This window comes from Somniosus microcephalus, chromosome 12 (assembly GCF_052327205.1).
Source record: "Somniosus microcephalus isolate GS21.2 chromosome 12, FLI_Smic_1.0, whole genome shotgun sequence".
NCBI classification, from domain to species: Eukaryota; Metazoa; Chordata; class Chondrichthyes; order Squaliformes; family Somniosidae; genus Somniosus; species Somniosus microcephalus.
The window spans coordinates 139,920,935-139,934,361 of record NC_140998.1 but is presented as its reverse complement, the minus strand read 5'-3'; the positions used below and the strand labels follow the sequence as shown (position 1 = coordinate 139,934,361).

At 44.4% G+C, this 13,427-nt stretch overlaps 1 protein-coding gene across 5 annotated transcripts in view; it reads right to left on the bottom strand.

The window, feature by feature from the left end:
• Positions 1-13,427, bottom strand: part of pcnx1 (pecanex 1) — a 372,844-nt gene that overhangs the window by 269,576 nt on the left and 89,841 nt on the right. Inside the window, exon 2 of one of the 5 annotated variants that reach the window (XM_086003622.1) lies at positions 3,356-3,437. The exons of the other annotated variants lie outside the window; for them this stretch is intronic. Within the exon in view, the coding sequence (XP_085859748.1) occupies positions 3,356-3,437 (82 nt within the window). The remainder of the gene's footprint in view (positions 1-3,355; positions 3,438-13,427) is intronic. 5 annotated transcript variants of the gene reach the window in all.

Below are 13,427 nucleotides of genomic sequence, written 5' to 3'. Positions count from 1 at the left end.
GACTACACCAGCACCTATAAAGAGTAATCCAATTAGTCTCACTCCCCCGCTCTTTCCCCATATCCCTGCAATTTTTTCTCCTTCAAGTATTTATCCAATTCCCTTTTGAAAGCTACTATTGAATCTACCTCCACCACCCTATCAGGCAGTGCATTCCAAATCCTAACCACTCGTTGCGTAAAAAAGTTTTTCCTCATGTCGCCTCTGGTTCTTTCACAAATCACCTTAAATCTATGCCCTCTGGTTATTGACCCTTCAGCCATTGGAAACAGTTTATCTTTATTTACTCTATCTAAACCCTTCATGATTTTAAACAGCTTTTTATCAAAGTCACAAATGACATCCTAGGTTTCTGTGACCGTAGTAAACGATTGCTCCTCGTCCTTCTTGACCTGTCTGCAGCCTTTGACACTGTTGACCACGTCATCCTTCTCCAACGCCTCTCCTCTACCATCCAGCTGGGTGGGATTGCCTCGCCTGGTTCCATTCTTATCGATCCAGTCGTAGCCAAAGAATCACCTTAAAGGCTTCTCTTCCCGTTCCTGCACAATTACCTCTGGAGTCCCCAAGGGTCTATCCTTGGCCCCCCTCCTATTTCTTATCTACATGCTGCCGCTCGGCTACATCATATGTAAACACAACGTCAGGTTCCACATGTGCATTGACAACACCCAACTCTACCTCACCATCATCTGTCTCAACCCCTCCACTGTCACTGATTTGTCACACTGCTTGTTCAACATCCAGTACTGGATGAGAAGAAATTTCCTCCAACTAAATATTGGGAAGACTGAAGCCATTGTCTCAGGTCCCCGCTGCAAACTTTGTTCCCTAGCCACCGACTCCATCCCTCTCCCTGGCAATTGTCTGAGACTGAAACAGACTGTTCACAACCTTGGTGTCGTATTTGATCCCGAGATGAGCTTCCAACCACATATCCGCTCCATCACTAAGACTGCCTTCTTTCACCTCTAACATTGACTAGCTCCGCCCCTATCTCAGCTCATCTGCTGCTGAAACCATCATCCATGCCGGTTAACTCTAGTCTCGACTATTCCAATGATCTCCTGGCCAGCCTCCCATCTTCCACCCTACATAAACTTGAGCTCATCCAAAACTCTGCTGTCTGTATCCTAACTCGCACCAAGTCCCGTTCACCATTCAAGATCTGTGCGCTCCTCCAATTCTGGCCTCTTGTTCATCCATGATTTTAATCGCTCCACCATTGCCAGCCGTGCCTTTAGCTGCCGAGGCCCAAAGCTCTGGAATTCCCTCCCTAAACCTCTGCCTCTCTTTCCTCCTTAAAACCGACCTCATCCGTCCTAATATCTCCTTTTGTGGCTCGGTGTCCAATTTTGTTTGATAATCGCTTCTGTGAAGCACTTTGGGATGTTTTACTACGTTAAAGGCACTATACAAGTGCAAGTTGTTGCTGTTGTCGTAAAATGACATGGCATTTGTGTGTGATTCTAACATGGAAACAGGCTGTTCAGTCCAACCAGTCAGTGTTGATGTTTATTCTCTGCTCGAGCAGCAGTCCGAATCCCATGTGCTCACTTTGCTCCAGTCACTTTATCGCCCTTTGCTTCAACCTATTCTTAAATGTTAGCATGGTCACTGCTTTATTCATCAACTCTGATAATGCATTCCAAAGCCTCATAAGCTTCTGTGTAAAAAGGTTTCTCCTGCTCCCTTCCCTATCCCAAATCTCTTACATTTGATCTTATAACTATGTCACCATCAATATCCCCTTGCAGCTTTCTTTGGTCCTTAGAATTATTCACTTTGCCTTTTATTTTAGTATTGTATACAAATCTGGACATCACTCCCTCCAGGTGTATATCCAAATAATTGATGTACACAGTGAACAGAAGCGGTCTCAGAAGAGAACTCGGTGGACACCGCTAGTCACATCCAACCTGAGAAATTACCCTCAACGACACTCTACTCCATTCTGTTTTTTATTCCAATTTGCTACCCTTCCCGTAATTCCTTACCCCTTAATCTCAAGTTGCCTCCCACATGGTGCCTTGTTAAAGGAAAAGGACATCAAGGGGGTGACTACTTTCTGTCAGAAGTAATTCCCCTCATCTCTCACTGCAGGAAGAAAACTGCAAATATTTCTTACCATTTGGAGATAGCCACAATTTTTATTTTCAGCCTCAAGGAGGCGTGCCATTTGTCCTTCATTTCCCTCCCAATCCCCTCACTCCTGTTCATGTGTCCTGGAGCAGCTTCATTTTAATATGAAGTGGTGCTTCAGAGTGCCTGATCATGATTTGGAGTCATAAACACCAAATAAAAGTAGGCAGTGATATTTTTTTCCCAAAAAGAGATTGGCACACCATTCGAATTTCCTTCAATGTTTAATTTGCTTACATTTTAATGCAATATATAATACAGGATGTAGAAAGGCCTAATAATCAATTGCAAGTTATTTCTTAATAAACCTGCAGTAATGGGATCACACCTGTTAATGTTTCAGTGTGAATATCACCTGGCATCTATGTGGAAGGCCCAGACAGCTACTACATGCTCAAGTGTGCAGGCAAACCAAATACTTATACACCACATAGAACTTCTTTTGTAACCCTTCCAGCACACAATTAATACAGTTAATTCCAACAACACTCAACGTTGTTGCTAAATGGGCAGCTGGGCAGCTTTGCTCCCCAAAAAAAGACTTGCATTTATATAACCTCTGCCATTACCTAGTTTAGTTGGATGGTAGGAGGTATAAACTGTGCCGATCCAATATTCCCTCCCTCGTGCACAGAGATGTCACAGCTGTCATTCTGCATTGCTCAGAGCATAACCTCATTGGTCAGAGTGGGGGAAACAACCCTCCATTGTCCTACTTTATGATACTAAATATTAAGGCTGCAATGCTCAACATCACCAAGTTGTCCCTGAATAGAAATCTCAAAATATTTTTTAAATTGCCAATATACCTTGCATACATTAAAAAAAAACAACTTAGGGTGGTTTCAAGGAAGAAATCTGATCCGGGAAGAATTCTCAAAGTTGCTTTAACTTCGAGAGCATTAACATCCTCACGTGCCAAGTTCCTAATTTGTAAACTGTGCCGTCATGGGATGAGCACTTGAAATGCCATTGCATACAAGGCTATGGACCAAATGCTGGAAAATGGGATTAGACTGGACAGGGATGGATGGGCGGCGCAGACACGATGGGCCGAAGGGCCTCTTTCTGTGCTGTAAAACTCTATGACTCTATGACTCTATGAGGTGGAAAGCTGAAGTCAGGCACTTTCACATGAGCAGAGGTTGAAGGGCGAGGTGGGGTGGGGGGGGTGAATCATGGGACCAAGTTACCATGGGCCATTTTCACACACCTCCTTGTGCCCAGCTTGACAGCATTGGTAGAGGCCTGGCAGCTTGTCCTCTTGGCTGGTGAAGGTGCATGGCAGGGAAAATCTGTGCAGGGAAAAGGGGAGAAAATCAAATTACAAAACACAGCTGATCAAGCTTCATCTGTCATGGTTTAATGATGTAATCTGAAACCTTTGAAGTTTAAAGAGAAACGAACTATCATTTATATAGTACCTTTCACGACCTCAGGTCGTCCCAAAGCCCTTCACAGCCAATGAATTACTCTTGAAGTTTTAAATCAAGGAAACACAGTCGCCGATTTGTGCATAGCAAGGTAATGACCTGATAATCTGTTTTAGTAGGAGTGTTGGTTGAGGGATAGATGTTGGCCAGGACACCAGGGGAATGCCCCTGCTCTTCTTCAAATAGTGCAATGGGATCTTTTACATACACTGGAGAGGGCAGACAGTGCCTCGGTTTAACGTCTCTTCTGAAAGAGAGCGCATCCAGGAGTGCAGCATTCCCTCAATACTGCACTGAAGTGTCAGATGATATGCTTAAGTCTCTGGAGTGGGGCTTGAACCCACGGCCTTCTGACTCAGAGACAAGAGTGCCACCACTCAGTTAAGGCGAACACCTGTGGAAGCAATTAGTAACTTCAAAATATAAGTGGCACCCAATTTCTTTTGGCAACTTGAGAAATATTTTAGGTTGGCGGGGGAGTTGGGGGTGGGGCGGGAGGCGTCTATCCTGTTATTTCTTCTACAGCAGGTGGAAGAACAGGATCAAATTCCATACAGTGGAATACGATCCTGACTTTACACTTCCACAGCCCTTGGTTTAAATCCAGGCCAGACTGATGGGATATAAATCTGTCTCCAACAGCTGGAAGGATCTGAAGTGAAATGACTGTGTCAACAGTCTCAACCCTCATCCCAGTACATGCGCGTTCACAACACAGACTACCCATAATTTTTAGATGCTTAAATAACTAGAAGGATAAAATCATATTTACGAAGGTGAGACACTTATTCTCAATGTGAAGCAATTCCTCCTGTTCCTAAACTGTTTAAAAAATTGTTTATTTATTCTTACTAGTTACGTGGCAACCATTTTTAATCACTTCCTGGAGGCTATCTGAAGAGCCGCCATTTTGGGTGCCTGAGCAAGTAAAAAGTCAATCTGTTGACATAGGCAGCTGGTCAGTGAGCTACTCTCAGAATCTATCCCAGTTTTCTGGATGCCAAAACTAATTAACCAAAGTGGTATTTATTGATGAATAATCCAACAAAACACTGCAGGCATTAATATAGGCTTTACTACATTGTGCTGGTGCCATTTTATATCTCTACTCCTTTCATTAACATCCATTACCACAGTTATAAGATGTTTGTTAGCCAGTGTTGGCATACAATAAACTGCATTTAGAGCACCTTTAACCTCGTAAAACATCCCTGTAAATGCATTATCTTTTCACAAAAACAAGAGTGGATGACTTTTTTTTTTAAAAAGGAGGCTTTGAAACAAGACAAAGAACAAGAGATACCTGGGATAAAAACAGAAAATGCTGGAAATGCTCAGCAGGTCAGGCAGCATCTGTAGAGAGAAGAAACAGAGTTAATGTTTCAGGTCGGTGACCCTTCGTCAGAACTGGAAAAAGTTGGAGATGTAACAGGTTTTTAAGCAAGTGTAGGGGCAGAGAAAGGGAGGAGGGGGGGGGAAAGAACAAAAGGGAAGGTCTGTGCTAGGGTGGAAGGTAGGAGAGATTAAGAGACAAAAGGGATGATGGTGCAAGGCAAAAGGAGATGGTAATGGGACAAGTTAAGAAAAAAAGATGACTTGAGATGAAGTGGAAATGGCAATGACAGGATGATCAACAGCTGCCATGTGAGAGAAAGAGAGAGATAGGGGCCGAGGTTATGGTCTGAAATTGTTGAACTCGATATCGAGTCCAGAAGGCTGTAAAGTGCCTTATCGAAAGATGAGGTGCTGTTCCTCGAGCTTATGTTGAGCTTCATTGGAACAGTGCAAGAGGCCGAGGATGGAGAGGTCAGAGTGGGAGTGGAACGCAGCATTAAACTGACAGGCGACCGGAAGCTCGGGGGTCACCCTTACGGACTGAACGGAGGTGTTCTGCAAAGCGGTCACCCAATCTGCGTTTGGTCTCCCCAATGTAGAGACGACCGCATCGAGAGCAGCGAATACAGTATACTAAATTGCAACAAGGACAAGTAAATCGCTGTTTCACCTGGAAGGAGTGTTTGGGGCCCTGGACAGTGGAAAGGGAGGAGGTAAAAGGGCAGGTGTTGCATCTCCTGCGCTTGCATGAGAAGGTGCTGGGCAAAGGGGAAGGGGTGTGGAGAGTGATAGAGGAGTGGACCAGGGTGTCGCGGAGGGAGCGGTCCCTTTGGAATGCTGAAAGGGGAGGGGAGGGGAAGATGTGTTTGGTGGTGGGAGGAGAGGAAAGAACAAAAGCGAAGGTCTGTGATAGGGTGGAAACCTGTTACATCTCCAACTTTTTCCCAGTTCTGACGAAGGGTCATCAACCGGAAACGTTAACTCTGTTTCTCTCTGCAGATGCTGCCTGATCTGCTGAGTATTTCCAGCATTTTCTGTTTTTATTTCAGATTTCCAGCATCCGTAGTATTTTGCTTTTGTATAAGAGATACCTCGGAATGGATAAAAAATGGTAAACAGCCTCAGTTTCTTTCCTTATTCCTTCATTTCCACAGTTATGCACCAACCATTGCCAAGAGGAGGAGCTGGGGAGCTGCTCCTAGCTCTCTGCCAATGTTCCTCTAAGTTGGCTGCTAGAATCTACCAAGAGCACAATTCCTTTGATTTTCCCCTCATTCCCTGTGGGGAAGTGCCAGATCTTAATTCAGTAACTTTCCACAGCGGTGCAGCTGAATTCATCGGCAGAATCAGACCAGCTGAATTCATCGGCAGAATCAAACTGAGCCTCGTACCATTGTTTAATAGCAGGATGCACTGATGCTCCAACGTGCTGTTCCACACATGATACACCTGGGAGTAATTCAGCAGCTAAAAAAGGCACACAACAATTCACGAAATGCAAAAAAAACAACGAAGTGCCTCATGAATTTGGTGAAAGCTGAACCATAAGCATGTTTAATGTTAATGAGATGGCAAATTAGTGTTCAAGTGCAAAATGCTTACTGGTATGAATGTTTTAATTGATACCCATCATAGTAATCAAGTCTCAACACTCAAGTCTAAGAGTGAGGGAACAGTAAAGCTTTTTTTTGTACTGCTCGAATCAATAATTATTTTCTTCATGTGCAGCATATATGTTAATCAAAAAACTGTGCACAGACTCTTTAAAAAAAAATCATTAATATATTATTCAGAATTATACCACAATAAACAGCAAATTGTAAAGATAGCGGTGTTCAGGTAGATTTGAAGTTGTGGTGAACCCAGAACATTTTATATCCTGCTGTCTCTCATTGGTCCCAGCAAGAAACCTCTCCCAAAAATGGATACCAGTAATTGAACCCAGTAATGATCCAGACAGTAGAATTTACTGAGTTTATACTGGTATACAGAGTTCCAGATTTGACAGATTTCAGATCTGATTCAAATAATGACCAGTGTAAAACTGATAGCAGCTCAATGCATCAATAGTTACTTTTTATTCTACTATATTAAAAGATAATTTCCTCTCCCCTCCCTCCCTCTACCCCCTTCCCCTCCAGCCATTCCTCCTTCCCATCCCTCTACCCCGCTCCCCCAACACCCCTCCAATGTGGTTGATTGTGTTAAAGCAAAGCCTTGTATAGCACTAAGCCATACAGAACAGAAGGTCTCCGGTTCCAACTCAGACTATGCGGAGTTAGCGCAGTTTAGTTTTATGCCACTAGAGGCATGAAGCTAACCATGGTATCCCAGCTGAGAAAGGGGTGGGGGGGAACAACCAGGGACCGATTCTGATCACTATCCAATGATCTCTCCTGAAGAATGCATGTGTTGACACCGACTTTAATTGGAACGAGATCATTGATGTGTCATCGTGTTTATGTTCTCATGTTTCAATAGCCCGATGCCAACTGCTTGTACTATTTACAGGATTCACTACAGCAACTCCCCAAGCTTACCGCAACAGCACTGCAATCTCTACCACCGAGAATGACAAAAGCAGCATCACCTCCACGTTTCCCTCCAAATCTCTCAGCATCCTGACTGGAGCATATATTGCTGTTTCTCTATCATTGCTGGGTCAAGATCCTAGAATTCCTAACCTAATACCATTGTGGGAACACCAGCACTCAAGGACTGCAGCGATTCATGCACAAGGCCAACCACCACCTTCTCAGATCCACTAGAGATGGGCAGTAAATGTGGTCTTGTCAGCATTGCCCACATCACCCAGAAACTTGAGCAATGTGCTGGATGGCTGCTGATGGAACCATACTTCAACAATCAGAGCCTTCAGGAGAAAATGGGAGTAAAATTGGAAAAACAATTATAAAAAGAATGCATTTTTGCTGCCAAAGCAATAAAATAAGTGTTATGTACTTTGTGTACAACCAATCTTACATTCCTTAGAATTCCCATGTAATGATTGTCAGCTGCATGCAGTATTATAGAACAATTCTGAACACCACAGTCCTTTGAATAAACATTTAGCAGTGATTTGGGCAAAAACTCTTCCCATCTGATTCTCATCTGTCTGACAATCATATACAATAGAAAAAAAAAATAATGTTCACACTGCCGAAACTGCCTTCCAGACAAAAACAACTTCACACTGTCTGCATTTCTCTATCCTAATCTGGCTGACAGATTGCCAATTTCCACCACGGCAGCCACCAAAGCGTTCAGAAAGTCGGTGCTTTACAAATGTACCAGTGTAGAGTCTGACGTGTGATGCAAGGGCTATGGATGTTCACTACCATTTTTAAATCATTGATTAAAATATTCTGCTTATTTAAAAGCCACGAGAATCCTTTTCTTTATGGCAAATACATGAATCCAAAGCTATGCTCCAGCAGACCAAACTGGTGATCGCACACCAGAGCAGCGACGCCATCGAGGAGGCGGATTATAAATCGAGCAGGAGGCCCTGAAAGAGCGCACACTGGAGCAGTGGCGGTAGCAAGGAGGCGGAGGATAAGTTGAGCAGGAGAATCTGAGAGAGCACACACACTGGAGCAGCAGCGAGGAGGCAGAGTATAAATCGAGCAGGAGGACCAGAGAGTGCGCAGACTGGAGCAGGGGCGGCAGTGAGGAGGTGAAGGACCTCCAGCAAAAACAACAAGAAAAGCAACAACTGCAAAACAGCTAAAGTGACATCACAACCAGGGAAGGAGCTGATTGGTGAGTAGCTGGTAAATATTTCTAGTTTTTTTTTAAGTTTTAAGTTTATTCCTGCTAAGTTAGTTAATAGTCTGTTAAATAGAGCGCCAGCTTTCAGAGCTTAAGTGGCAGCTGGCGTCACTGCGGTGCATCCACGAGGCTGAGAGCTTCATGGATAGCACGTTTCGGGAGGTGGTCACCCCGCAGATAAAAAGTGTGCAGGCAGAGTGTGAATGGGTGACAACCAACCGGAAGAGGAGTACCAGGAATGCAGGAGTCTCCGGAGTGCATCTCACTCTCCAACCGGTATTCGGTTCGGAGTACTGGTGGGAGCATTGGTTCCTCTAGGAAGTATAGCCAGAGCCAAGTCTGCGGCACCACGGGTGCTCAGCTGTACAGGGAGTGGGAGGAAGAAGAATGGGAAAGCAATAGTGGTAGGGGATTGAATAGTTAGGCGACCAGACAGGAGTTTCTACGGCCGCAGATGTGACTCCAGGATGGTGTGTTGCCTCCCCGGTGCCAGGGTCAAGGATGTCACCGAGCAGCTGCAGAACATTCCGAGGGGAGAGTGCGAACAGCCAGAGGTCGTGGGCCATATTGGTACCAACGACATAGGCAGAAAGAGGGATGAGGTCCTGCAGGCAGATTTCAGGGAGCTAGGAAAGAGATTAAAAAGCAAGATTAAAAAGCAGGACCTCCGGATTACTCCCAGTGCACAGATGAATGCATGGCCGGAGAGATGGTGCAGGGGGGAGGGCTTTAGATTCCTGGGACATTGGGACCGGTTCTGGGGGAGTTGGAACCTGTACAGGCCAGAATGGGTTGCACCTCAACAGGGCCAGAACCAATATCCTCACGGGGAGGTTTGCTAGTGCTGTTGGGGGGGGTTTAAACTAATTTGGCTGGGGGGTGGGCACCAGGATGTAACATTAGAAAGGGGAAATAAAGTGCTCAAAGGATTGAGAGAGGCAGAGAGCACTAAAGTAAGAAATAGTAAGGTATTAGGTGGGGTCAAACTAAGAGAATACAGGATGGTCTAAGATAGGTTTACGGTGTATGTATGTGAATGCACAAAGCGTAGTAAACAAGGTAAGTGAGCTGCAGGCACAAATAGCCACATGGGAATATGATGTGGCAATAACTGAGACCTGGCTCAAAAAAGGGCAGGATTGGGTATTAATTATTCCTGGTTATAAGCTGTTCAGGAAAGATAGGAGGTGGTGTGGCAGTATTGGTCAAGGAGAAAGTTATAGTACTGGAGAGGGGGCATGTCCTGGAGGGGTCAAGGGCAGAATCTATATGGCTAGAGTTATGAAATAATAGAGGTGCCATTACACTACTAGGTGTATTCTATAGACCACCAAATGGTGGGAAAGATATGGAGGAGCAAATTTGCAGAGAAATTACAGAGAGGTGCAAGAACTACAGTCGTAATAATGGGGACTTCAACTATCCTAATATAGACTGGGATCGTAATAGTGTCAAAGGCAGAGAAGGGGAAGAATTTCTGAAGGAGAACTTTCTTGATCAGTATATTTCCAGCCCGACGAGGAAGGAGGCATTGCTGGATCTGGTTCTGGGGAATGAGGTGGGTCAGGTGGATCAAGTGTCAGTAGGTGAACATTTAGGGAACAGTGATCATAGTATCGTAAGGTTTAGATTAGCTATGGAAAAGGACAGGGAGCAATCTAGAGTAAAAATGTTTAACTGCGGGGGGGGGGGGGGGGGCGGGGGCGGCGGAGGCCAATTTAAGTGGGATGAGAACGGATCTGGCCCGGGTAAACTGGAATCAAAGATTGGCAGACAAAACTGTGATGGAACAATGGGGTGCCTTTCAAGAGGAAATAGTTCAGGTACAGTTGAGGTACATTTGCACTAGAGGGAAAGGCAGGGCAACTAAAGTCAGGGCTCCCTGGATGACGAAACAGATGGAGAATATGAAGCAGCAGAAAAAGAGCGCGTATGACAGATGTCTGGTTGCAAATACATCCGAGAATCAGGCTATATATAGAAAGGTCAGAGGAGAAGTGAAAAAGAAAATAAGAGGGGCAAAGAGAAGGTATGAGAATCGAATGGCAGCCAACATAAAAGGTAATCCAAAAGTCTTCTATAGGCATATAAATAGTAAAAGGGTAGTAAGAGGAGGGGGTGGGGCCGATTAGGGACCAAAAAGGAGACCTATGCAATGGAGGCAGAGGGTATAGCTGAGGTACTAAATGAGTACTACAGGAAACTCTCGTTTAAACGGTACCTAAATATCTGGAATTCTCTATTAACAGGCAAAATTCTCACTCCGAAAACACCTCAATAACCGGCAATGTTATGCAGTGGGGATAGTTCTCCAAACTGCCACTACTCGGCTTCTTGGCGCTGTCGGAAGTCGGAACACCTCAATACCCCTGTAACAGGAGTCTGACTCTCCCGCGCTGCTGGTAGGCTCTTCTGATCCGCCATTTTACAGGGTACTGTGTGTCTCCCACGCTGCTGGTAATCATTGCATTACCCTCAACTGGCAGTATTGTACTTAATCAAGCATCTTCCACCATCCATTTAACACAACATTCTGTAGGTGAGTACCCAATTACTGTATACTGCACATTTATGGATTTTATTTTTCTTTGTTAAAAATAGCCTCGGTAGATAACCCTCTCCGTCATCCGGAATTTTTGATCAACCGGCAACATGCCGGTCCCGTCAGTGCCGGATACCAAAGAGTTTCCTGTACTTTGCATCTGTCTTCACCAAGGAAGAGGATGCTGCCATAGACATAGTGAAGGAGGAGTTAGTAGAGATACTTGATGGGATAAAAATTGATAAAGAGGAGGTATTAGAAAGGCTGGCTGTACTTAAAGTAGATAAGGCACCAGGAGCAGATGGGATGCATCCTAGGATGCCGAGGGAATTGAGGGAGGACATCGCGGAGGTACTGGCCATAATATTCCAATCCTCCTTAGATATGGGGGTGGTGCCAGAGGACTGGAGAATTGCAAATGTTACACCATTGTTCAAAAAAGGGTGTAAAGATAAACCCAGCAACTACAGGCCAGTCAGTTTGACCTCGGTAGTGGGGAAGCTTTTAGAAACAGTAATCAGGGACAAAATTAACAGTCACTTGGATAGGTGTGGATTAATTAAGGAAAGCCAGCACGGATTTGTTAAAGGCAAATCGTGTTTAACTAAGTTGATTGAGTTCTTGGATGAGGTAACAGAGAGGGTTGATGAGGGTAATGCGGTTCGCATAGTGTACACGTTTGATAAAGTGCCACAGAATAGGCTTGCCAGCAAAGTTGAAGCCCATGGAATAAAAGGGACAGTGGCAGCATGAATATGGAATTGACTAAATGATAGGAAACAGAGTAGTGGTGAACGGTTGTTTTTCGGACTGGAGGAAGGTACACCATTCCCCAGGGGTCGGTTCTAGGACCACTGCTTTTCTTCATATATATTAATGACTTGAATGTGGGTGTACAGGGCACAATTTCAAAATTTGCAGATGACACAAAACCTGGAAGTATAGTGAACAGTGAGGAGGAGAGTGACAGACTTCAGGAAGACAGACAGGCTGGTGAAATGGGCGGACACGTGGCAGATGAAATTTAACGCAGAAAAGTGTGAAATGATACATTTTGGTAGAAAGAATGAGGCGAGGACATATAAGCTAAATGGTACAATCCTGAAGGGGCTGCATGAACAGAGACACCTGGGGGTATGTGTGCCCAAATTGTTGAAGGTGGCAGGGCAGGTTGAGAAAGCAGTTAAACAGGCTTAAGGGATCCTGGGCTTCATAAATAGAGGTATAGAGTACAAAAGCGTGGAAATTATGATGAACCTACATAAAACACTGGTTCGGCCCCAACTGGAGTACTGTGTCCAATTCTGGGCACCACACTAGGAAGAATATGAAGGCCTTAGAGAGGGTGCAGAAAAGATTTACGAGAATGATTCCAGGAATGAGGGACTTCAGTTACCTGGATAGACTGGAGAAGCTGGGGTTGTTCTCCTTGGAGCAGAGAAGATTGAGAGGAGATTTGATAGAGGTGTTCAAAATCATGAGGGTTCTAGACAGAGTAGAGAGAAACTGTTCCCATTGGCAGAAAGGTTGAGAACCAGAGGACACAGATTTAATGTGATTTTCAAAAGAACCAAAGGCGACGCAAGAAAAACTTTTTTACGCAGGGAGTGGTCAAGATCTGGAATACATTGCCTGAAAGGGTGGTGGAGGCAGATTTAATCACGGCTTTCGGAAGGGAATTGGATTAAGTACCTAAAGGAAAGAAATTTGCAGGGCTACGGGGGAGTGGGACTAGCTGAAGTGCTCTTGCAGAGAGCCGGCACGGGCTCGACAGGCCGAATGGCCTTCTTCCATGCTGTAACCATTCTATGATTCTATTCATGGTATTTTCCATTGCCTGGATTTATATACACAATAAAAATAGAGATTAGCCTGTTTATTTAGCAGAATGCTAGCTTTTTGACTCAGGCAGGCAAGAGAAACGGCTGGACTCTTGATCTTTGTGATCTAAGCAGAAACATCTGACTTTTGATGCAATTTTACAGAGATAAAATTTGAGTACTTTTACTGTAGGTCGCTGCCAATCTAGGAATTGCTACATTGCAAGTTTCTATTAACACAAGAGTTTATCGGTCTAAGCAACTGGAACTGGATGTATGTCTGTGACCCACAAGCATCTTTGATATCATAAAATATAACATACAAATAGTTACTAAGACAATCTTAGTATGAATATATTTAATATTTTCTTCCAATAAGACAGT